We start from the raw sequence: 25,428 nt of genomic DNA, 5'->3' as shown, positions 1-25,428 counted from the left end.
TTGAAAAAGGCCTGAATGTCTCCTGAAGCCAACGTAGGATCAGGAAATGTTGCATTTGTGTGACAAAGCTCTACAATCAAACAACATGGATACCATCAGTGAAAGGGTCAAGAAAGGGTGTCTTCAGCATACCTCATAAACTCTCGGGTTTGCCATAGTCTCCATTTACAAACAGCCATTTACTTAGGGGGTGGGGGGGGGGGGTGGTACACAGTTAAATCTGGTCATAATAGCTCTGCTCTTGTTACTTAGCAGTTCCAGGTGCAAAGAGGGACACATTAGTGGGTATGAGCATAGAAGACTTAGGGGTATATTCACAAGACCGTGTGATAACTACCGCAAGAGTAGAGTAACGCAACTTTTAATATCGCAGCCCATCGCGGGAAAATAACCCGTGACAACGTGGAATTCACAACAAAGCAGTAGCAAGCGATAGTCTGCCGAAACCGCGGACAATGTCTGCGATACAACCACCACGACGGCAATAAAACCACAAACCATAACACCAAAATGAGGAAATCATGTCTAAGCAGCGCCAGGCCTGCAACACACACATGGCAGGCGGGAAAAATCACCATAATAGTAGAAAAAAACACCCAAACACAAACTGACCAACCCCACAAGCACCCCGGACAACCAGCCTGGGAGCTGGGGGACAGGGAAGGGCAAGGACAAGAAGACCAGAAAGGCAAAGTTCAGTCGCAGGCAAACAGAATCATAGTCACGGAGGTGATGGAACACCATCAACAACTCTTCGTCACCTCCAATGTGTCATTGGGCACCAAAACTGGAATATGGCGGGACATCGGCGACAAGGAGAATGCCGTCGGAGAGCACAAGCGGACAATGGACGAGGTCAAGAGGCGATGGAATGACTTCAAGCGGAAGACCAAGGAGAAACTCTCTGCCAACCAGAAGGCAGCAATGCAGACCCGAGGTGGGGGGCCAGCGCCACAGCTGGAGCTGGATGACATGGAGGAGCTGGTGTCGACAGTCATCAGTGTGGATACTGTGGCCGGAGTCGGGGGACCTGACACTGCTCGACAGGACACAACACAACCGCAACAGTGTGAGTGACCACCAGGTACTGGGGTGACGGGTGGAGATGGCCACGATGGCACACATGCACAATCAAGCAGGACACAGTACACACCCTCAATGACCCTGGCACCTCGCCCAGACCCACAGACTGTCACAATGCACAATGCCATGCTGTCAAAATGTCAACCTGTACCATGCGGCTACATACAAGTGGAAACATTCTAATACACCTTCTCCCCTTCACATCGCAGAGGCATCGTCAACACCTCCTGCAGAGCAGTCCCAGCCACTCTTCACTGATGACGAGGAGGACAACACCAGCATCGATGCACAAGCCCTCCTAGACATCATTGACCTAATCTGCGACTCACCTACAGGATCAGGGCAGCCCAGCTACATCGAGGAGACCCCACCCACCACACAAAACACCCAGCAGGGGGCACCCACAGACCGGCACCCTCCCAAGTCCCTTAGGAACAACAAATGGCCTTTCAACGCCGTGTGCTGGAGGGCCAGAGGGAGACGGCTGAGCAGGTGCGGGTGGGGTTCGAACTCATGGCTGCCAAACTGGACGCCATCCTTGGGTGTCTATGTCCACCCCATGGTTTCCAACGAGCCCTGACTGACATTGCTGGAGTCTTGGCGCGGAGAGTAGAACAGCTGTCCGCTCAGAGTGGCTCCAGTGATACCAGCCGTGAGCTGGCACACATGCGGAGGCTCATGGAGGACATGGTGCGTATGGAGGCGGAAAGGATGGCAGCCACCGCTGTACATCATCGAAATGTATCTGGGATATATCATGCCTTGCAGACCTCCATCATGGCATTGCCCCCACAAGGCGTGGCGCTGATGAATGCTGCTGCCCCCACACCATCCACATACCCGCCCCCTGGTGTGTCAGTGCCTCACAGTGCAGCAGACGTATCCAACCATGCCCCTGATGTGTCAGTGGCACACAGTGCCGCAGCCGGGACTGCCACACCCACAGGGGAGGCAGGGCACACATCCGGGGAAGAGGACGTGGATGGGTTTGTGATCAGGAGGCACTAGCATTATTTTCTACCACCTGGCCTGTTTCTGCTTGGTGCCGCACATGGCCTCATGACCTTCCACTGACCCCCAATACACTCCGATGCACTCACCTTGGACAGCGACATGGACTGCCACATCCTGTTCGACGACCAATGACATGGCAGACAGTCTGTGGACTGTACCCTTCCTCTTCCACAGTACATGTCATCCCCGGATGGACTCTGGCTGGCCCTCCACAGGCCCATATTGTGTAGTGTGCTTGGTATTCCCTTGTACCGCTCCAGCTGCATAACTGCACTGGATGTGCAAATAAACATCCAGTGATGCACTGTTGTGTCATGTCTTACATCATTCAGGTATGGATGTGTGGATGAATGTGGGGACAGTGCCTTCCCTTGCATCAATGATGCTCATCCTGTGGGATGCGACTCAGAGGGTGCGACATTGCATTTTGTGTACCTGGTCCCGTGAACACTACAACAGGGACACACACATCAGTCACTTCTTTGTCCGGAGAAGGACTGAACCATGCCCCGAGCCCACGAGTCATTGTGGCAAGCCCTGTGCTGGTCCGGCGTACGGCGGGCCAGACCACTTCAATGACGCACTGAGGGGGGCCATCATTGCTACCCGTCGCAGGCGTACTCGCTGGTGGTGTGCAGGTCACTGGTCTAGTCGTCAGCATGTCACAGCCACTCCCTGAGGGCAGGTTTGCACACACACCACACCCATCCAGCACAGGCGTCACTGGTCATGTGACTCCACCAACAGAAGGGGCCGACGACGTCACATTCCCCTCTTCCGGTGGTGACTGGGATGACGGCCGCTCCCCGCTTCTCATTCATAAAGGGCCCATGAGTTGTTGCGCACAGGGTTGGTGGCACCCGAGGCCTTGCGTCCGGCATGGGCCTGCCACCACGTGGCGTGGACTGGATTTGCACAGGGTTAGTGGCACTCGGAGCATTGCGGCCGACACAGGCACCTCACCATGGGACGGTGACTTTGGTTGCACTGAGTCAGTGGCACCTTAAGCTGCTGAGCGGGTGTGTAGCCTGCGATGATGCCCCGTCCCGGCGATCGGGACAGCTCAGGTTTTGTGTGCCCTGCTGGACCGCAGTGCAGGCCAGAGCCAGCGGGCAGCGTGGGCCTACCGGCACGTGGTGCCCCTTCCGGGATCCCAGAGTTAGTGGCACCCATTGGGCTGAGCGGGTGTGCAGCCTGCGATGGTGCCGGCTGCACTGGTATGTCCTCTGCCGTGGAGTAATCAAGACCCAGCACCAAACGTGAGACCTGTTGGCCTGCGGAGCATGGCTGCATGGTGTGGAGGGTGCCATGTCCGCGGGCCCCGGGCTTGTGGCTTGCAGCGGAACGTGGTGGGACCTCTCTTCTACGTGCCGGTGGTGGAAGGTGAGCAGTGAGGCCTGGGTGTGCCTGGGCGGGCATGCTCTGATGGGCAGCAGGAAGGGTTGGGGTGCCTCTGCCTGGGTGTGCATGGGCAGGCAGGCAATGTTGTCTTGTGCAGGTGTGTGTACTATGCCAGTCATATAGCTGGACTCTGTTTCAACTGGTGGCTCTGACTCATATGTGTGACCTGGTGAACTGTGATACATACCTGCACCTGGTTGGGAGACACACCGGTGGCAGCAGGTGAGCAGTGTGGCCAGGGTGCACAGGGCGGCACTCTCTTTCTCTCCCCCACTCTACTTCTCTCTTTCCCCCTCTCTTCTTCTCTCTCTCTCCCCTCTCTTCTTCTCTCTCTCCACCTCTCTTCTTCTCTCTCTCCTCTCTCTTCTTCTCTCTCTCTCTCTACCCCTCTCTTCTTCTCTCTCTCCCCCTCTCTTCTTCTCTCCCACTCTCACCCCCCTCTTCTTCTATCTCTCTCCCCCTCTCTTCCTCTCTCTCCCCTTCGCTCTCTCTCTGTCCTTTGATGTGCGGAGGACACACCTTCTCATCATGATTTTTGTCTTACAGGCTGGGACCTACGGATTGTCCCGAGGGGAGCAGCCATGTGTCTTCATTTCATTTCATTGTTCATTTTAATAAAGTTTCATTTGTTGCTTCGAAAGTGAATGTGTGCTGCTCTTTCCTGTGTCGACACATGCATGTCACCGGTTATGATTGTGCGACGTCAGGAGGATTATTTTTAACCCTGGGCGTAGTTCACGTAGTCGCGCTACACGAAGCTACGTGAAGATGTTCTTGCACTACGCGAGCTACGCGTAGATACGCGAGCGTGCGTAGTTGCTTGGGGCGCCCGTTCGCGATGCGTTTTTCTTGTTCGGGAGCGCATTGTGCGTGTTCGGGCGCTGTTTGCGTGCTCAGTGGATAATATCTTGCGAACTTACCCATGCGGTCACCTATGGGCGCGGCCATCTTGTTTTTCAATTGTCCCGCCCGCTCGCGATGCCTTATTTCCCGTTCCGGGTCGCGTATAACGTGTTCGCGATGCGCATGTCATGTTCGGGAGCGCATTTTATTTGTTCGCGACAATTATTGCGTGTTCACGAGAAATATCGCGCAAACTTACCCACGTGGTCGCGAATGGGCGCAGCCAACTTGTTTTTTACTCTATGCTATGGTTCTGGGCCTACTTTTCTATCCTCCCTTAATCTTTGCAATCCTTAGTTTTTTACACAGTTTTTCTGACTTTTTTTTATTTATCATCTATCTCTCTCTGTCCCTAAGTTTATATTTTGCATTTTATTTCTACTTTCACTGTTTTTTTAACTTTATAATACTTTTTTCTTTAAGCTACTACTTCTTCCCCCTAACTTTCTTTTTTCCCTTCGGTGCAGGCCCGGCAGCTTTTTGGCGAGGCGGAGGTGGCCGCCCTTGTTTTTTTTATCCAGCGCCACCTCCCCTTGACCTTGGCAGCAGGCCGCAGGCTCGGCTCTGGGTACCCTACCCAGAAGCGTCACCGTCGGTGGGCGAAGGTGTGCCGGGCAGTGTTTCGGTGCTCAGGGGTCCGGTGCACCCATAACCAGCTGGCCCACCGGTGGTCTGACATCCTGGACCGGGAGCAGGACCTGTTAGACCTGCTAGGTGTCGAGGTCGTGGGGCTTGGTGAGTAACTAATATATAGTAGTATAAGTATTCTTATGTATTCATTTTTGATGAATTACAAGATTAATGCTGCTAACGTTGCTGGTAAATTACGTTTCAAAATCTTCTGTGATTGTAGGACACAAGTGCTTGGCGCTACTCTTACTTGTTTGCAACTTTGCGCTAGCTTGGGCTGATTAATGTAAGAGTTTATTTTAGAAAACTGAAGTTAAGTAATGCTATTGCTAGAGAGACTCTAGTCCTTCCATTGTCCTCCTATGAAATAGTGGTGGATAGATACTAGGTTTAGTTAGTATTAGTTCATAATTTTTTTACGGTCTGCGTGACGCCTCCTCTGTCACTGAGTGCTGCTTACCCCAGTCCTCCGTAGAACCTTTTGTAGTTTGTTTAGTGAGTGGTAGGCTTAGCAGGGCCAGTCAGTAGCAAAACAAGATCAGACGCAACCAACCCACAATTTGGTGTATGCACAAATATATGCATGTGTCCTCCATCTCATCTATGCATTTTTGATGGCTAAAAAAATGGAAATCCAGACTTAGTGAACAATTGGCCCGTCTGGAATAGGTGGTCTAGGTAAGGTGGTACTTAGGCTTCGTTAGTATTGTGGAATCAGAATGATTATGGAACACTGGAGTGTTCATAAATAAGTAGACGATCCGTGAATCCAGCAAGCAGCCCAGTAGTCGATCCATCTGATTAGATAGGTCAATTCTATTGCAATTGTTGTTTCCTAAAATGTTTTTTGACTTTTTTAAAATTATTTATTTGTTTCACAGCACTCCTTAATGTTTGTCTCTTTCTTTATTATATCTTACATGAACATCAGCACCACCCAGGGGCAAGAAGAAGGGGTCCGAGTCGGCGGGACAACAACCAGAGGACCACTCCTCTACAGAGGCCCCTGCTGCTGGTCCCAGTAAGTCCTCCAGTGGTTAATATTAACAATTATATTTCCCTAAGTTTTACTGCATCTTTTTTTCCCAAACTATTAATTATGGTTTCACTTTCTAATTCTATTTTTTACAAAAGCTTCTTTGACCTTGACTATCTGTTTCCAAATTCTGGTTATCCCTGCCTCTAAGTTCCTTCTAGACTCTCTGTACTACTACTACTATTAGTCTGTCTGTAGCTAAGCTTGCACAGTTGGCCACTCTTTATTGAAGGTTTTCTTTGGAATAAAACTCAGATTGACCAATAGCTCTAGCCACTGTGTCCTGTCCTCTGGGTTGTCCTCTTCTAGTCTTCTTAATCTTGAGGCTTTGACAATTCCCACCAACAAAATGCCCAACCAGATATTTGACTAATATTTTGGATAGGAAAGTACATACTACTACTGTTGTAGGGATTCTGCACAGCCACATACAGAACTATGCACAAGAAAATAGGATGCCGTGATGGGAGGTTGGACCTTACTCACACCTCAGTCAGAAGAACCCACAGTCCCCTGACCGACTAGCTATAGTGTCTCATTAGGTCCCGACCCCCCACACGAAGATACACAATGATGATGAAACAACCCAGAACATAACACCCTTTTGCTCACTCACTTGTGTAAGTCCACCCCACCACATCAAATACCACAGAGTCTATGTGTAAGTTCAAAATGTTTATTTTCAAATAAGTAACAAGCTCTGTACGTCGTTCTCTGAAATTATTACTACAGCCAGCTTCAACAGCAAAAAGCATAAGATTAAAACAGTAAACATTTACAAGTGCATGATACTATTCAAAATATCTTTGTGAATTCTGGAAGACCCTCACCGTAGAACGTAGAAATACTGGTTATATGCATCATAAGCTCTGCAAATCTCTGGTTTGTAGAAGGGAATCTTCCGCCTATTATGAGAAAAATGGTGCGCGTTAGATAGTATAATGCAAGCATTTTGCAGTCATGCCAAAAAGTGTAACATGTACATGTGATGGCTAAGCAATATGGACTAACCGAACTCCATAACAAAGTGGCTTGTTTTTCGACCTCTTCACTTGCATGCAACACTCATGTGGCCTCAAAGGCGTCTACTGCACAACAAGCTGCGAGGTAATATGCGCAAAAAGAGTAGTAGACATGATAAATCTGAAAGGGTTACATTGCTCAGGCTAACTTTCCAAAGAGTAGAGTAGGACTAGATGACCCTAGGGACCATAATAACACTACTAGTGTCTGTCTACTGACTCTACTCTAGTACCCAATTTGGACTAGTGATGATGTATGTTGTATTAACTTTTTTTTCAATCTTCCTAGTGAAAACTAATAAAATAGGGGGAGGTGTACAGGCATCTAAAAATATGTAATATTTTTCTAGGCATACTACCAACCACCAGTGCCGGCGGGGTCAGCGGCGATGGGAATGCGGCCAACCCGGAGGGGGCGGGAGACCAGGCAGCACCTGCAGGAGCTATGGGGGGGAGCCAGCAGCAGTGGCGGGTGGTGGTAAGTTATACTCATTACTTATTGACATTACTACTAGATGGAAGTGTGTTCACTTCACTCACTGTACTGTGAGACTTATTAAGTTGTAGTGAACATTATACAACGGTTGAAGAAGACACCCTTTACTTAGCATTAGCAATGCATTAGCAATAGCATTAGCAGCGTGAGTTGAGTAACCGATGGCCTCTTCTATCTGACTCCAACTCAGCTGTGAAGGTTTTATGGAGAAGACTAAAACTCAGATCAGATGACCTTGATGGATGTGTTGAACAAAGTGGGAAAGAAGGGTAGAAGGAGGAAGGACGGGCGAGATGTAATATGACTGGCAGGGAAGGATATGTTGGAAGCATGCATAGGTGGCTGATAGGAATCAGATCAGATGCAAGGGTTGTTAAAGGATGGATGGAAGGTGAAAGAAGATGCCTGCCTGGGTGGGCGACACAGTATGGGTGGATACTAGATAGCAAGAATCATCAGCGGTGTTTGGTTCAAACTCAAAGCCAAGGCAAGCAAGGAAGGAGCGGACGCATGGGTGGTTGTTGGTGAAACCAACTAAGGTTTGTTAAGAGATATATAAAAAAGAATGATAGACATTTACTTTAATGGATGTATGCCTGGATGTACTATCATCAATAGACAGCATAGGTGGAGACTGTCACTGGAGAGTCTTACTTTGAAGAGAATGTAAAAGAAATTGCGCCAGAGTAGCAAAGCGGAGGGGAATATAAGTAGTATTTTCAGAATACAGTTGACTCACAGTAGTTTGCAAGGACATCTTATATATATATTATCAAGCACCTTCCTCCGACTCCGAGGACCACTCCCTACCTATGTTAATGTATTTTCGATTGCGTCAGCCAGCCTGCAAAGGGTGGCCTATCTGTAGGTTACACAATCAATGAAAACAAAGTACCCTATGCAGTAGCGGTCGGTGGTGGGAGTGCTGGCAGGCGGTGACGTGGGGAGGGGCAGGGTGGGGGGGTAGTAAACGATGTATTACGTCCAAATACAGGTAAGTAAACATAAAAATAAATAAAACCATTTTCATTGTGCGCACTGCACTGCCAAATGCGATGCAGTGCGTGCAACAAAATTTGTTTTATTTATTTATATGTATTGTTTACTTACCTGTAATTATCCGTAATCCATAGTTTACTACCCCCCACCCTGCCCCTCCCCACGTCACCACCCGGCAGAACTCCCACCACCGACCGCTACTGACCTGATGTCGTGTTCCCATGTATAATATAAGCAATGATCATTGGATCAGATAAATAATCTGCCTTTTTGTAGTACCCAGGGTAGGGTGAAAGTGAAATTGAGCAATTGCCCTCATGTAACAGAGAGAGTATGGCCTGTGCCATTCGTAATACAAAAATATGAGCTTCCCCACCTGCAGACAGTAGTAGTAAATAAAACTAATGTGAGTCTTCATCATGTGACTCGTATCTGTTTCTCTTGGGTGCAAGCTTAGCTGACTGAGCTGGCATGCCGGCTACAACAAGGTTATGTAATTTCGCTAACTAGAGATAAGAACAAGATGACTGGTGTGTACTGGAGTACATAGTGCTAGTATAATGCCTGAAACTCCCACAAATGTTAGAGTCCGAGGAAGTAGGAGGATAGATACTTACCACAAATGTTATATACTGTGCTTGCTAGTGATACTGTGCCACTATGTGTTGAATGAATTTTGTGTTACTGTTTTGCTAATAGTATTGGTTACAACAATGTTCTTCAATATCAAGCCCTGCTGCCCCCCACCCTGGATGTAACTTCAGGGCATTTCGCCATCAGATGCTCTTCCGGATGGCACACTTGGAGGAGCACCTAGAGGAGCGGGTGAAAATCCTGGTAGATAAACATCTGAAAGTCCACCGAATTTAGGACCTTGTTGAATTGCCCCTTTTTTAATTCCTTTTGTTGTTGGGTGGGTTTTGGGCGTTGGGGTTTTTTCTGGACATTTGGGACTTTTGGACATTGGTTGGGGTTAGGGAGGGGGGTGGGTCAGGTCAGAGTGGGATAGTTTCTTTTTGTTAGGGAAATAAATTATATATTATTTACTTAAACATACGATGTTAATGTTTTGTGGGTGGGTTACCGTTTTGCGAATTTACTTCACATGGTTGGTTTCCTTGCTGCTGCAGGCCCGCAGCCAGTGTTTGATTTAAAAGATCTGCCGATTTTGTAACACACAAACAGATAGATGGGGTACCCCTCACTGAGTTATTTTATTGGTCCTACTAGTACTGTCAGTCTCTCCTCCTAGTCCATTATACCTCCCACCAAGCTTATCTTACCTGTGATTGATGATGATTAAGTTCGGCACAGCGATGGCTGCATGGTTTCCCAAGGGAATGTAGAAGATGCCATGGTTGTGGTGGTAGTAGTAGACACTGGCACTTGAAAAAAAAAAAGAGACAGTCACTTGCCTGAGAGAGACTGTGGGAGTACTAGTAGAACGAAGTAAAGTACAGCATGGGTGGGCAAGCAGAAGAAGATCCTTGCCCTGCCTTGAAATTGAATTAGTGTTGCTTTCACCACATCTGCCCCAGCAAGCGTGTGATCAATTATTGGTGTACATTTAATGTAGACACATCACACCTCAATATAAATCACACAGCCCGGGGGAAGAGGGTTAGGGATTGATGAATGGATGGGAAGGGGGGTTTGGGGAAAGGTTTGACAAAGAAAAACAGACAGTATGCATGGATACTACAAAAGTAAAACACAATCTTGGAAGACGGCCAGAATCCATTATCCAAGAAATCTATAATGTAAGAAAAAGGAAATGCATGCATGATGATGAAGAGAACTTGATGGTTAATGAGTTGTACTTACTAACTACTACTACACAATTAGACAGTACAGGGCAGAAATTATTAATATGAAATTTGCCTTGCCTCTCTGCCCTCAGAGCGAACCAAATTACATGCTGTACCGGGCTTACTTTTATTTTTAAAGCTAGCAAAGAAAATGAAAAAATAGTTGTACGAATCAATTACCAAACACACCACAACACACAGTCGTAATGATTAAGGAGAAAAAAGGAATCAAATAAATGAAAAGACTAATGATGAATGATACTAAATTTACTGAATTATCCTGGTCCAATTGTGGAGTTTTATTTTTCTCGTCATTCATCTTGGTCCTCCCTTCCATGGACACTCCGCACATCAATCTTGGGTACCACTGCCTGCCTGATGCGGATTGGTAAAGTAAGTGTGAATTGTTTCTCCCACTATAGCACAGGGTAAAGGCTGGCCTGTAAGTGTAGATGGAAAAACAAAAGGAGTATTGAAAAATAACTGAATAAAAAAAAAAAACTCAATTACAGTGGAGTGCAAGAAGAGAAGACAAGACTCTTGAGAGAACACTTTCAGACTGAGGTGGCTTGGATACATCGTGTCTACTCTACAGCAGTAAGCTACAACAACAACAGGACAGGAGCCAGAACAGAACAGGCCCACCACGGCACCGGGCCGGCCCGGGACCCAACCTCCATTTACCTTAAATTTTGACAGAGCCAGACAAAAGGCATATACAGCAACCTAGCATTTTCCAAACCAAGTGACTAAATCAATGCGCCACTGTCAGTCATACCACTACACTCTACTCAAGTCCACACCACTACACGGACATGTAGCCTAGGTCTGCTGTGGTTCTTGTTGAATTGTTGTGTTTACCTTTTATGCCAGTCCATGAAACGCAGTTATTCCATCAATTATCTCCGATCCAACTGACTGGCTGTGTGCAAAGATAGTATGGTCATCATCATGACCGTGTGGTACGTGTTCTCCAACACCAACTCAGTCTGTAGTGACTCCGTTTAAGTTTATATTCCATATTACAAAATTGCAATGGATATTGGCCTGCACCTGCAGTAGTAGGAGTACACTGTGGTTATTAAACAACAAGGAAACATTGTCTGTCACTTGAGTCACTTTTACTTTGTAGATAAACTAGTATAGTTTGACTTCATGCACATTCACTCGTAGTCAGCAAGCATCCAATGCAATGCATGCCATCATTCATTAATCGTTACCTGTCTTGCTCTTCTCTTTGGGTGTCATATCAGATGCCTAGCCTTCTGACAGTGATGAGTTTCGGCTCAGAAACAAAACAGAAGATAGCTGTAGTCACGCTTCACTTCTTATGGAGGGACTGTTAGAGAAAACATTTATTGTACTATTCTCCATCCAATGTCTGGCTTGCTTGAAATGTATTTAGGGAGAGTAAGGAAGATGGAGCAGGACTCTGAGGAGTGGAGTGGACAGTTATGCACAGACTTGCAACTCCAATAGGGAAATAAAAAGAGGAGACGGTGTTGATGGATTTATTGTGATTAGATTTGAACCAGAAAAACAGATACACACACAAATAAAGGAAGGAAGAACAATTTGAAAGCCTAGTTGTCAGGGAAGAGGAGTTCGTCCTCAAACTCTGGTGGTTCGGACAGAAATATGTCATGTAACCCATTACTTATGTAATCGAAGTCGCTCTCCTCTTCCTGCTGTGATTCACGTATTTTGTACTCCGGTGGTATAAAGTGCTGATTCATTTTGATCATGGTTAATCTCTCCACGCTTTTGGGCGAGAGACTGGTCCTTTTCACAGTAACAATGGCACCAGCAGCACTGAAAACACGCTCAGAAGAGACACTTGCAACAGGGCAAGCCACATACTTTATCGCCAGCCTGCTGAGCACTGGCCATTGGCTTCTTTTCCCATACCAATACACCAATGGGCTTTGCTCCATGAAGACCTCTGTTGTGTCATCCAGATTGGCCTGGACCATCAGCTCAATGTTCAGGGGTACTCTGATTTGCTTGGCCTCTTTTGCCTTTGCATCAGCAATGGACGTACAAAACCCTTTCCGTAGAAACCAATCACTTGCCGTTTTTTTTACATGTGGCTGATGATCCTGTTGGTGCTGTTGTTGATGTTATTGCTGGTAGTGTTGGTGACTGCTGGGAGGCAAACGCACTGCTCTCAGGCTCTGAAGTAGAACTTGATTCTGGGTGCCCTGTAGTACTTGTTCTGGCCTGGGGTGGCGGGCCTCTAATTAAGAGCAGTTCGTTTTCGAAGTCAGTGGCTTCCTTAGCTATCAAAGTATTGTACTTGGCAACATCCACTTCTGAAAAAGGAATTACTTCTTTACTGCTCAGCAATAATTTGTAACATGGATCCAAAATTGAGGCAGTAATGTAATGTCGATGTGACACAATGTTATTTGAAATCCTTGTAGTTTCAGATAAGCGAACGGCTAAGGTGTCCGCCAAATAATATGCGTCTACTTTGTCATCCACACGTGCATACGTTTCAGACACCTTCAGCTCTTGCTCTAGCATGTACAACAATGGGATAGCTTGGCCCATAATACAGTCCTCCCTCACGTGTGAAGACCTCAAAAGGAAGTAGCATCTCTGTCAGGCATTTAACGAGGTCCCATTGGGCCATCTCAACGGTCATGCCTTTCACAGTAGGATCTCCTTATATTTTCATGACATAAGCATTGAGTGGTACGTACTGCTCAAACAGACGCTCAAGCATGTAATAAGTTGAGTTCCAACGTGTTGGCACCTCCTGGATGAGTGCTTTGACTGGCATTTTATTCTTACGTTGAATGACCCTCAGCTGCTTCCGGGCTTTAAAAGAATGGTTGAAATGTGTGCATATTCTTCTGCATGTGGTCAGTAAGTTGCTGACTTTGCTTTCATTTTTCAGAAAGTCTTGAACAACAATGTTAATGCAGTGTGCCAAACACGGGACCCTGAAATAGCCACCATCTTTCATGGCCCTAATTACATTACTGCCATTGTCCGTGGCAACAAATCCAATGTTAAGCCCTCTTGGTCGCAGCCACTCAAAGACCTTGCTGTTATGTTAAACTCATCCAAAATGTTTGCAGCAGTATGAGATTTCGCCATAGCTAACATGGCTACAGTTGCATGTTTGCGAGTGTCATTAAAAATCTCAGCAGTGTCAACAACACCTGCAGATATCTTATCTTTAACACCCGAAAAAGAGACCCAGTGTGCAGTGATGCACATGTAATCAGTGGCTTGGCAACTGGTCCACATGTCTGTTGCCAGGTGGATACTCTGAACAGCACTCTGTTTTAAGGCTTTTCCAAGCAATTTCAGCACGTCGTGATGTAGTGCTGGAACAGCAACTCTTGCGAAATAGTAGCGACTGGGAACCTTCCATTTTGGGCAGATGGTTGTCACAAATTCCAGAAAACCCACCCCTTCAACAAAAGAAAAAGGGAGAAGGTCCAGTGCTAACATTTTGGCCAGCTTCGCATTGTACAAACGTGCTATTGGGTGGTTGCGTTCGTACTGCCCCTCCGTCCTAGTAAACATGCTAAGAATGGTAGGCTGCGTGGTATTCCTTCCTGTTATGCTCAAAGTCGCACTTTTTAAAAAAAGCAGTACTCCTTGGTGTCTCAGGCTGACTCTTACTCTTGTGCCACTGAGATGTTGCTGAGGATGTGGGCGTTACCACTGCAGTGCTGGGGACAGGGCTACTTTGTGTACCACTACCACAGAGAATGTCTCCCTCTTCTTCTTCTTCCTGTTCCACCGTGAGCGGACCTTCTTCTACTCGTTTATCCCCACCAACAGCAATGGTTCCAGTTTTTATGCGATTAAGGTGTTCCTCCCAGTGGATTGCGTGGTGTTTCTTCAGATGGGTCATTTGGCCTCCATAGTTTGTACCAAGCTTACCACGACTAACAGAGGTATGACAAATGGAGCATATAGCAATGTTCTCCTCCTTTTCGCTAACCGTAAAGAAGTCCCACACTGGGGAGCTTAACTTTTGTCTCCTGCTGGAGGTGCCACTTACAATGCCGGATGAACTGGAGGGTGTGCGTTGAATTTGACTCTGTGCAGTACCACTACCTACTTCTGCTGAGGTGGTGCTTGTGTTGGATGTAGGACGCTGCCGGCCCTTTTCTAATGTAAATATGGAAGCTGGAGGTCGTGTTGGTGTTACCTGTGTTGGAGGTAAGCGTGCTACATCCCTCGCAGCCATTTTGGATAGGGTAAAAATGTTGGTCTCCATCTCCTCTGGGCCGGGAGTGATGTTCGTGATGAATGGCTCATCATCATCATCATCAGCATCCTGCTCTTCTACATCAGCCTCCATAAGTGTAAGGCTTTCTGGAACCTTCCTTTTCCCATGCCTGATCTTGGGACGAGTTTACCTCTCAGACTCAGTTTGTGGCTTCCAAGTGGCATCTAGATCATCAGAAGGGGGGCTTGGCGAAGAACTTGATGGACTAACCCTCCTTTTCCTTGCTGGGGATTTGGAAGACAATGGAACTTCTGAAGGAGTGGCTTCCTCTTCTTCCTCTGCATGAGGCTCAATTTCCTGAACTGCCCCTACTTCGGGAGGAACAACAACTACTATTGCGGGCGGTGGTTGCGGCTGTTGTTGTTGACCACTTATCTGCTGTGTTTCCTCCTGCGTTGATTGTGTACTACTTTGAGATAGTGATAAGTTTAGTTCAGGCTCAGCATCACTGCTTTCCACCATTAGGCTGGCTACCTCTTCCACACTCATCTGCTTGGGCCTGGGTTGGTGGGTTGGGCCCACTGATGCAGAGGTGCTGCCCCAAGCTTGGTCCCCGGACACCGCTGCTGCAGGAGTCATTTTTGGTGTCCCAAAAAAGGTTTTGGGCGGCACACCAGACTTAAGTGACACTTCCTTCTTCTTCTGTTCCTTCTTCTCAATGGCAACTTTCTTGGTACTGGAGGACCTGCTACCTGCTTTCTTTGGGGGCATCTTCTTCAGATGTCAACAGCACTCAGTTGCACAAGTTGCAGAGATGGCTGGTCAGGTCACTCACACATCATGTCATGTACAGCAGCAGGATGTCGGTCTGGCACTATAACGGGCGATGATGACACACCTCCTCCTCAGTCTTTTGTGCACCTAAAAGCAAAGAATCCAGAAGAACATCAGTCAAAAGATAGTACAATCAAACTAATATAATATATAACTTCTTAGTGTGTGGTGGGTGGTCACAATTATTAAATTTTATTAAGTCAGTGAACAACAACAGTGTAGCTATTTATGAGACTTTGACAACAAGGCCAGGGCTCCTGGTGTACTACTGTACTGTGTACACTCAGGAAGAATAAGAATAGCAAATAACAAAAACATAAATGTACTGTAGCCTGTTTGCCCTAAATAATTTTTTTTGCATCACATGGGATGGATGCAGCATCAGGGAGCAACAACAACGAAGACATACACATAAAAAGGCATTTATTTACCACACCCAAAAAGTGAAATATACCCCGGAAAAAAGTAAAACCCACATTTTGCAATTCAATCCAAAGGCATCCATGCCATACATGATGTTGAAATTCAACAGGCAACACAAAAACAGTTGTTTAACTTCCATGCACCAGTGATGATTGATGAGTAGTACCCCTGGGCCTACTGGCAGACTCGGCCACAAGCTTGGAGGCCTATGGAAAAAGCACAGTGGCTGGTCCCACAAAATGGCCGCCACCACATAGCCAGGCCCCTCACAAAAACAAGAAAAGGTCAGGAATACAAAACAGACAATGCAGGCCTATGGCAAAAGAACCATGTGTGGCTTTACAAAATGGCCGCCACCCACATGGTCAGGCCACCCACCACAATAATAACAAAAAAGTGAATACAAAGGACAGGAACAGGAAGTTGGAGTCTCTGTGGAACTTACTTCCGCTTTTAAAATTTAAAAAAAAAAAAAAAAGTGACTCCATGCTCTAAACTACAGCAAAATGACAACCTGAGGAGTTTTTTTTAGCAAAATGCACAAAATCATCGATTTCAAGAAGGCTTTATGTTGCTCGCGAGATATTGTTTGCCAGATTGCAAATTCTGCGTGTTTGGCATCGAGAACTGTACAAAAAGTCGTTATCGCGTGCGCGAACACGCATTTTGAGAGCGCGAAAAAGACAAAAACTGTAAGTCCGCGTTGTTGCGCTGTGCAGAGTTGCCAAAAGTATGCAAGCTGAATTCCTAGGGTTACCTACTGGCTGAAAGCCCTATTTATTTAACACACATCTAAAAACTGCAATTCCACCCCAAAAATCACCTTTTGCAATTCAATCCAATGCCATTCATGCCATACATGATGTTGAAATTCAACAGACAACACAAAAATAGTTGTTTAACTTCCATGCACCCGTGATGATTGATGAGTAGTACCCCATGGCCTACTGGCAGACTAGGCCACAAGCTTGGAGGCCTATGGAAAAAGCACAGTGGCTGGTCCCACAAAATGGCCACCACCACATGGCCAGGCCACTCATAAAAACAAGAAAAGGTCAGGAATACAAAACAGGCAATGCAGGCCTATGGCAAAAGCACAATGCGTGGCTTCACAAAATGGCCGCCACCCACATGGTCAGGCCACCCACCACAATAATAAAAAAAAAGTTAATACAAAGGACAGGAACAGGAAGTTGGAGTCTCTTTGGAACTTACTTCCTCTTTTAAAACATTAAAAAAAAAAAAAAGTGACTCCATGCTCCAAACTACAGCAAAATGACAACCTGGTGAGTTTTTTTAGCAAAATGCACAAAATCATCGATTTCAAGAAGGCTTTATGTTGCTCGCGAGATATTGTTTGCCAGATTGCAAATTCTGCGTGTTTGGCATCGAGAACTGTACAAAAAGTCGTTATCGCGTGCGCGAACACGCATTTTGAGAGCGCGAAAAAGACAAAAACTGTAAGTCCGCGTTGTTGCTCTGTGCAGAGTTGCCAAAAGTACGCGAGCTGAATTCCTAGGGTTACCTACTGGCTGAAAGCCCTATTTATTTAACACACATCTAAAAACTGCAATTCCACCCCAAAAACCACCTTTTGCAATTCAATCCAAAGCCATCCATGCTATACATGATGTTGAAATTCAACAGACAACACATAAACAGTTGTTTAACTTCCATGCACCCGTGATGATTGATGAGTAGTACCCCTGGGCCTACTGGCAGACTAGGCCACAAGCTTGGAGGCCTATGGAAAAAGCACAGTGGCTGGTCCCACAAAATGGCTGCCACCACATGGCCAGGCCACTCACAAAAACAAGAAAAGGTCAGGAATACAAGACAGACAATAGAGGCCTATGTCAAAAGCACAATGCGTGGCTTCACAAAATGGCCGCCACCCACATGGTCAGGCCACCCACCACAATAATAACAAAAAAGTGAATACAAAGGACAGGAAGTTGGAGTCTCTGTGGAACTTACTTCATCCTTTAAATTTTTTTTTTTTTAAATAAAGTGACTCAATGCTCCAAACTACAGCAAAATGACAACCTTTGGAGTTTTTTTAGCAAAATGCACAAAATCATCGTTTTCGAGAAGGTTTTATGTTGCTCGCGAGATATTGTTTGCCAGATTGCAAATTCTGTGTGTTCGGCATCGTGAACTGTACAAAAAGTCGTTATCGCGTGCGCGAACACGCATATTGAGAGCGCGAAAAAGACAAAAACTGTAAGTCCGCGTTGTCGCGCTGTGCAGAGTTGCCAAAAGTACGCGAGCTGAATTCCTAGGGTTACCTACTGGCTGAAAGCCCTATTTATTGAACACAAATCCAAAAACTGCAATTCCACCCCAAAAACGTTTTCCTTTATGGAACACTGTGTATTGATTTATGCTGTCACTAATCAATTTCTACTTATATTTCTGTAAACCAACTAATCTAAATAAAGATGACAAAACAATGCTAATCTTTTAAGATAAATAAAGGTGTTAAAACCTTCACCAACCTCTCATTAACGGTGACATCAGGATTACCTGAGAACGAATTCTGTAAGCTGGGTATTTGATCTTAAAACCACACTTGGATAATCCTCTGGTTCTCACACCACACCTTTAAAAACAGATGTGCTCCATTTTTAACCAAATAACCAATGCTGCTAATTCCCTCACAAGAACTCTTCAAGATACTTAAGGACTTACCGCACTCACATGCGTTTAGCTCTGTCATACCTGCTTCACAGCAACTCTGCAACATGCTTGCAGATTTCTTTGAGAAAATAGTGGAAGCAATTTACAGAAAATTCCCAGCTAAACAGCAGCAGTTCAATTATGTTACTCCATTATCGCCTTACAATGGTTTTCTCCCATGTTAGGACAGATTCGCTCGAATTACTAAAGAGCATGTCCTATCTGCTTTGAGGACTGCCAAATCTGGTTAGCCTATGGATGCTTGTCCCCCTAGAACGGTGCCACTTTGTCAGCTAAACTTGCTCCAGCAATTTAGTCTCCATTCAACCTGTCCATTGAATCCACTAAAATACCACTGGCTTTGAAAACAGCTCCGGTTGTCCCTCTACAGAAAAAACCTAACATTGATCCCACAAATCTGAGCAACTACCGCCCAATCTCCTTACTTCCTCTATTAGAAAAAATCATTGAGTGTCATCTGAACAAACAGCTCATTACATTTCTGGATGATCACTCAATCTTGGATCCCTCCCATTCGGGATTCTGAGCAGCACATAGTACCAAAACTGCTCTTTTAAGCAGTAACCAATTCTATCAGTCTATCTTTGAATGGTGGTGTCTCTGTCATTCTGGTACTATTGGACCTCTCTGCGGCTTTCAACACCGTTTCTCATTCAGTTCTAATTAGCAGACTGCATGAGATTGTTGTCTGATGGATCGCCCTGTAGTGGTTAACTGACTTTCTAAAAGATCGGACCCAAATTACTATACTGGGTTCCTTTAAATCTCGGCAGGTTCCTCTCACCAAGGGAGTGCTTCAAAGCTCATCACTGAGCCCAACGTTATCTAATATTTTTGCTGCTCCCCTGGCACAGCTGGTGAGATACCATGGCTTTGAAGTAATCTCGTACGTCGATAATCCGCAGCTGATCATCACTATAGGACAGGACATTGAATACTCAAGACATCACTTCCAAAGCAGTATAAAAGAAGTTGTTGCCTGGATGGCTGGAAACTGTTTTCAACTCAATAGTGAGAAGATGGAGGTCTTGCTATTTGGCAAGGTGCATCAGCTCTGGTCACCGGACTGGTGGCAGGCGGAGTTGGGCACAACTCTAACCCCCAGCCATTCAATGAAAACTTTAGGGATTAAAATCGACCAGGAACAGACAATGAAAAATCATGTTGCTGCAGTAAAAGGGACTTGTTTTGACACCATGCACACCCTGAAGAAGTTTTTGCCTTGGCTCCCTTCCTTGCCAAGAAAACACTGATACAGGCGCTGGTTATCAGTCACCTGGAATACAGCAATGCCTTGTTGATGGCAGCCAATGATACTCATCTTACAAAACTTCAGGTCGTACAAAATACAGCTGCCAACGGGTGATCCCTCAGCTCCTATTGTAAGGTCCTTGCACTGGCTGCCAGTTAGGAAGCCCATCTTTTTAAAGATTTGCTGTCTTGCCCACAAAACCCTTTTAGAAAATGTAGATTTTCCACAGCCTTGATGGGCAGAAAATCTGGATTTTATTAAAGACATGGAGGCTAATATTATGCAATATTCCTTTATTGCCACCACACACAGCAGCATATTCAAAGCTTCTAGAACTGTTAAACTTAGAACACCCAATACATTCCAAAAAGCATAAAACCCCCCAGCAACTAGTCCACTTCCTTCTTTATTGACCTGCGAACATAGTAGGTAAGTAAAAGTCAATTATGAGTTCTCTTAAGAGTTTCAAAACGCCTTGAAAACCACTTGAAAAAACCCACAAAACATCCAACGATGATGAAGATCTCGAAACCCCTTAGAATTGTCCAGATGTGAAAAGATAAAACAACATTAGGGCAAGGAAACAAAACTGGGCGGGATAATATCAGCCTCTGTGTCTTTAATAAAATCCAAATTTTCTGCCCATCAAGGCTGTGGAAAATCTACATTTTATGTCAAGACCGGAGGCTAATATTATGCAAGTTTTAAGCTTATTTATCATATAAGAAGCAGCATTATCAATTGGTTTGAAATAAAAACATCTGAACACAGAATCAGAAGACCAATCTGCACAGCGTAAAATGTCCTGAAGACTACCCCCAATCAGACACACCTTAGAAGCAGCAGAAGCTCTCGCATAATTTGCACCAAACATACTCACATCTACCCCACACTTAACCAACAATTCCTTCACCCACCTAGCCAAAGTTGGCAAAGAGACAGTTTTGTGGGGATGCCTAAAAGAGATCAACAATTGATCAACTCCAGAGGACCTAACAAGAAAAGTTATTTTCTCATAATCCTTAACACAACGAACCACACACAACTTTTCCCTCTCATCAAAATAAGGATAGAAAATTGTAGCCAAATTTTTCTTAGTCCTCTTTCTAATACTAAAACAAATCCCTTCAGGTGTATAAGATCTAAAAGACACCTCCAAAGCCTTAACATCAGAGACCCTGCAATAAGAAATCAGACATAACAAAGTAGTCAATTTAATCGATAAATCCCTTAGACTCAAATCACAATTATCACTCCACGAATCCAAGAACTTCAAAAACACTTGAAACATCTCACAGAAATGAATACCTTGTCCCCGGGTGTTTAGCAATTCTAATGCTTCTCAGCAACCTCCTTAACAAAATATCTTGCCCTACTGAAAAACCATTTACTAAAATATGACCTGCAGAGATTGCAGACCTATACAAATTCACCGTCCTATAAGCTAGACCTTTCGAAAATAACTCAGACAAAAAATGTACCACCTGAACTAAATTTGCTGAAACGGGATCATAACCACATTCAGAACACCAGCGATCCCACTTTTCCAGGCCAATCTATAAGCCTTCCTAGTTCCTGGGGCCCATCACTCCTCAATGAGTCTTGAAGCTTCTTTTGAAAGACCTGGCTTTTCCCAAACTCTCCTGAAAGTTTCCAAGCCACTAACTGAAGTTGGCCTGCTTCCACAAGACTGTGAACCTCCCCTTGAGGTCCGCGAAGAATCCCTTGAAATACCGATAACAAAATTGGGAGATCTACACTCATCTCCAACATGATCGGGTACCAAGCTTGTGAGATACACAACGGAGTCACAACAACCACTGTTTCCTTCCACTTGCGCATCATCCCTGAAACTCTGCTTATCATTGCAAAAGGAGGAAACGCATAAGCATGAAGATTCCTCCAGTCCTGCAGGAAAGCATCAACCCCTGCTGCATCCGGATCCAGACGCCAACTGAAAAACCTTTCCACCTGATGATTCACCCTGTTCACAAAAAGATCCACTTGAAACGGACCCCACAAACAATTCAACCTCCTGAACATACCTCTGTCCAATATCCAGTCGCTCGAATCCCTGAAATTCCTCGAGAACCAGTCCGCAACCGAGTTTGACAAACCCGGAATATGTTCTGCCTGATCAGAGAGACCTCTCCAAACAATACTCCCAAAGGATTTTCGCAATACCTGCCAGTCCCTCTGAACGAGGACCACCCAACTTGTTCACATAACGAACTGCCGACACATTGTCCATTCTTAAAATCACTGAACATTTCACACTCTTCTCTGCAAAACACCTTATTGCAAAAGAACCTGCCAACAACTCCAAACAATTTACATGCAAGGTCTTCTCCTGATCTGTCCAGCGTCCACCAGTTCTCAACCAACCACAACTTGCACCCCAGCCTTCCAAGTTTGCATCCGATTCTATAACAAGATCTGCATTCTCTCCAAAAATTGCACGCCCATTCCATGGCTCCATATTTCTCAACCATCAAATCATTTCCTGTCTTGCTTCCAAAGAAAGACAAACATTCTCTGAGTACCTCAAACCATTCCTTAAGTGACACACTTTCAATCTTTGTAAGACCCGATAATGCAAAGGGCCTGGAAAAATAGCCTGAATTGTAGAAGAGAGAAGACCAACAAACGGGCTAACATTCTCAATGAAACACAATCTAACTTCTGAATATTCTTTAACTCCTTCCTTATCCTTTTTAACTTTTCATTTGGTAATCTCAAAAAACCTCCCACAGTGTCTATCACAAAACCCAAGAACTGAGTTTGCTGATTTGGCACAAACTGCGATTTCGTTCTGTTCACAACAAAACCCAAAAATTCCAACAGATTCACAGCCAGATCCGTATGACGAATCAAAACAGATTTGTCTTGATCCATAATCAATATGTTGTTCAAATAAATAATCAGACGTACACCCCTCTGTCTCAGATAAGTTGCTACTGGGCGAAGAACCTTTGTAAAGCACCATGGTGCCGAAGATAAACCGAAAGGAAGACACACAAACTTCCACAAGCTCTCTTTCCACTGGAATTTAAAAGCCTCTGATGTCCCTCCCAAATTGGAACTGTCAAATACGCATCTTTCAAGTCCAGATGAGTCATCCAATCTCCCTTCTGCAGACCATCCTTTAATAAATGCATTCCTTCCATCTTTAAGTGATGGTGCACCACCCAATCGTTCAGCTTTCTCAAATTTATGACAAGACGTAAACCCTTTTCTTTCTCGACCAGAAATATATTGCTCACAAACCCATCTGCCAAATCTAAGTCTCTCACAACAGCACCCTTTGCAATCAATTCTTGAATCTCTATATCTATCAACCTTACTTAAATCTTTTGAAATTTCTTGGGCCACCTTTTCTGCACTGGTAAACCTATAAACTTTATTTGAAAACCCTGAACAGTTTCCAACACCCAAGGATCCTTTCTAAGCACCAACCAATTTTCTCAAAATTGGGCAAGTCTGCCGCCCAACTTTAAGGGGATAACAGAAAGGCCTTGACTTACCGACTGAGCCTCTGCCTCTTCTTTCCACACAAAAGTTTCTTCCTTGAAACTTACTCCTCTGTGGAAATAATCCTCCACCACGGAAGGATTGTTGTCCTTGATTACCCTTGAATCCATGAGTAAAGCAGCCTCTAGTGATGCCTTGACCACGGCTGGGGAACCGACTCCTCGTTTGCCCGGCCTGACCAAAAACACATTCCTGAAAAACCCTTTTAATATCTTTTTGGGACTTTTGCAGTGAACTAAAAGCACCAACATATCTGGAGAGTTACTTAATAAAAGCATCACCAAATAAAAGGCCTTTAGCCAAATGCCCTTCCTCCTTTCCTGCCAATTCCGCCCACTTAGGGTCGATTTTTAATAAAACATTTTTCCTTCTTTTAATGGATAAAGCTGTATTAGCATTACCCAGAAGACAAATAGCCCTCTGAATCCATTGGCGTAACTCCTCAACATCCACATCCTTCTTATTTACATAGGCTTCCTCAGCCAATTCAAACACCTTAGATAAAGGACCCATTACATCCAAAAGTATATCTTGACAAGACCTCAGACCTTTATCAAGACCCTTCCTAGGGTCACGCCCTCCTTTGGTAATAAAAGCAATAATGTTTGCATCCAAATCCGGTGTAACAACCACCTTATTATCAAGAGAGTGACTCGGACATTCAGATCTTAATGTGACTTGCACCTCTTTGGAAATTTCTCTCCTGATCCAATACTCAATATACTGAGCCACATGCTCCGAGGGGGACCACTCGGGCGACAAAGGATGTTTAATCATGAGTGGATCAAACATAGATTGTCCAAAAGGATCCAAAATTGATCCATCATCCTTTTCCAAATTACTCCCTTTTGCCAATGACACATCATCAAAAACCTCCTCCTCAGAATCAAATTCCAATGAGCAACTGAGCTCCACCTCAGCACTACCTGAGGACTCGTCACAAAGCACCACGTTGTGTTTACGACCTTTCAAACTTTTAGTAGTACCACTTTGCGGGCCCTCATTTCGCCCCTCATGGATGCCCTCAGCATTGTTCATATGGCTGTCTCTATAGCAAACATGTTATACCTTTGTAGACTTCATTCTTTTAGACAAGCCTACAATGCTTGTAACATGTTTCTTTTTTTGTGATGCTTTCTTTACTGATCTTTCAGCCACCTCAGCCTCGGTAGCCGACCCGAACTGTTCCTTTTCAGGAACAATAGATGTCTTAGCAAGACTTCTTCTCCATTCTCAAAGATACCTCACAAGTTATTTTCTCAATAGCCTTGTTCAGTTTCTCCTCCAGAGAAATCTCAACTGAGCCCTCTTCTAGATCTTCTAGATCCATCACCCGAAAAATGTAATCTTCACAGACGCTAATTATCACACAACAGTCTATTCAAAAATGTATTCAGCACAAAACAAAGTAAAGAATGAAAAATAAAACACCTTTTACTATAATAATCACCAAATATCAAAACTACAATGCTAATAAGAAAATACTAAGCTTAAGAAGGACTGACCAAAATATGACAAAGCTCTTACTAAGAAGACTGATCAGTCGCTAAATGGGGAGAACAATCTCCTTCTCATACCAACGTTCTAAATGAAACGCCCGCTATGGAAATACAAGATGCTCAAAATACATAAATCACTTCCGCGAACTCGTTCGCGAACAGATATGCATCATTGTGTAAACATCACCATGGCAACACTGCTTAGTACTTGAGGAGACATAGAATAAACATCACCGTAGTAACACTGCGATGCACCCGCTACGGCAATCCCCTCAGCTCAATTCAAAACGTGCATCACCACGATCACACGCGCCGGGGAGCCGCGAGCAGGTAACAAATCAACACGGAAAGCGTCTCCATAGCAATGTCTCCGCGAGCCACACCATTAAAAATTAACGGTTATGGCTTACGTAGACAGAACCACAAGACTGCCTCAAAAATCAATTTTATATTAAATAAACCTAACACGGTGTTGCGGGGATTCTGCACATATACAGATCTATGCACAGGAAAACGGGACCTCAGTGAATAGGGGTGTACCAACCTACCACATTAGTACCCAAAATCCAAAACCGACTAGCTATAGTGTCTCATTCATTTCC

At 45.0% G+C, this 25,428-nt stretch overlaps 1 protein-coding gene across 1 annotated transcript in view; it reads right to left on the bottom strand.

Moving 5' to 3' along the window:
* The window catches only part of LOC146811117 (uncharacterized), a 139,611-nt gene extending 115,246 nt beyond the window's left edge, over positions 1-24,365 (bottom strand). The window contains exons 1-2 of the mRNA XM_085615035.1: positions 23,729-24,365; positions 23,321-23,562 (exon numbers count right to left, since the gene is read on the bottom strand). Of these exons, the coding sequence (XP_085471161.1) occupies positions 23,321-23,562; positions 23,729-24,365 (879 nt within the window). The remainder of the gene's footprint in view (positions 1-23,320; positions 23,563-23,728) is intronic.
* Positions 24,366-25,428: the final 1,063 nt, after the last annotated feature.

The sequence above is a fragment of the Triturus cristatus genome, chromosome 7 (assembly GCF_964204655.1).
Source record: "Triturus cristatus chromosome 7, aTriCri1.1, whole genome shotgun sequence".
NCBI classification, from domain to species: domain Eukaryota; kingdom Metazoa; phylum Chordata; class Amphibia; order Caudata; family Salamandridae; genus Triturus; species Triturus cristatus.
This window is presented reverse-complemented; position numbering and strand designations above follow the sequence as displayed.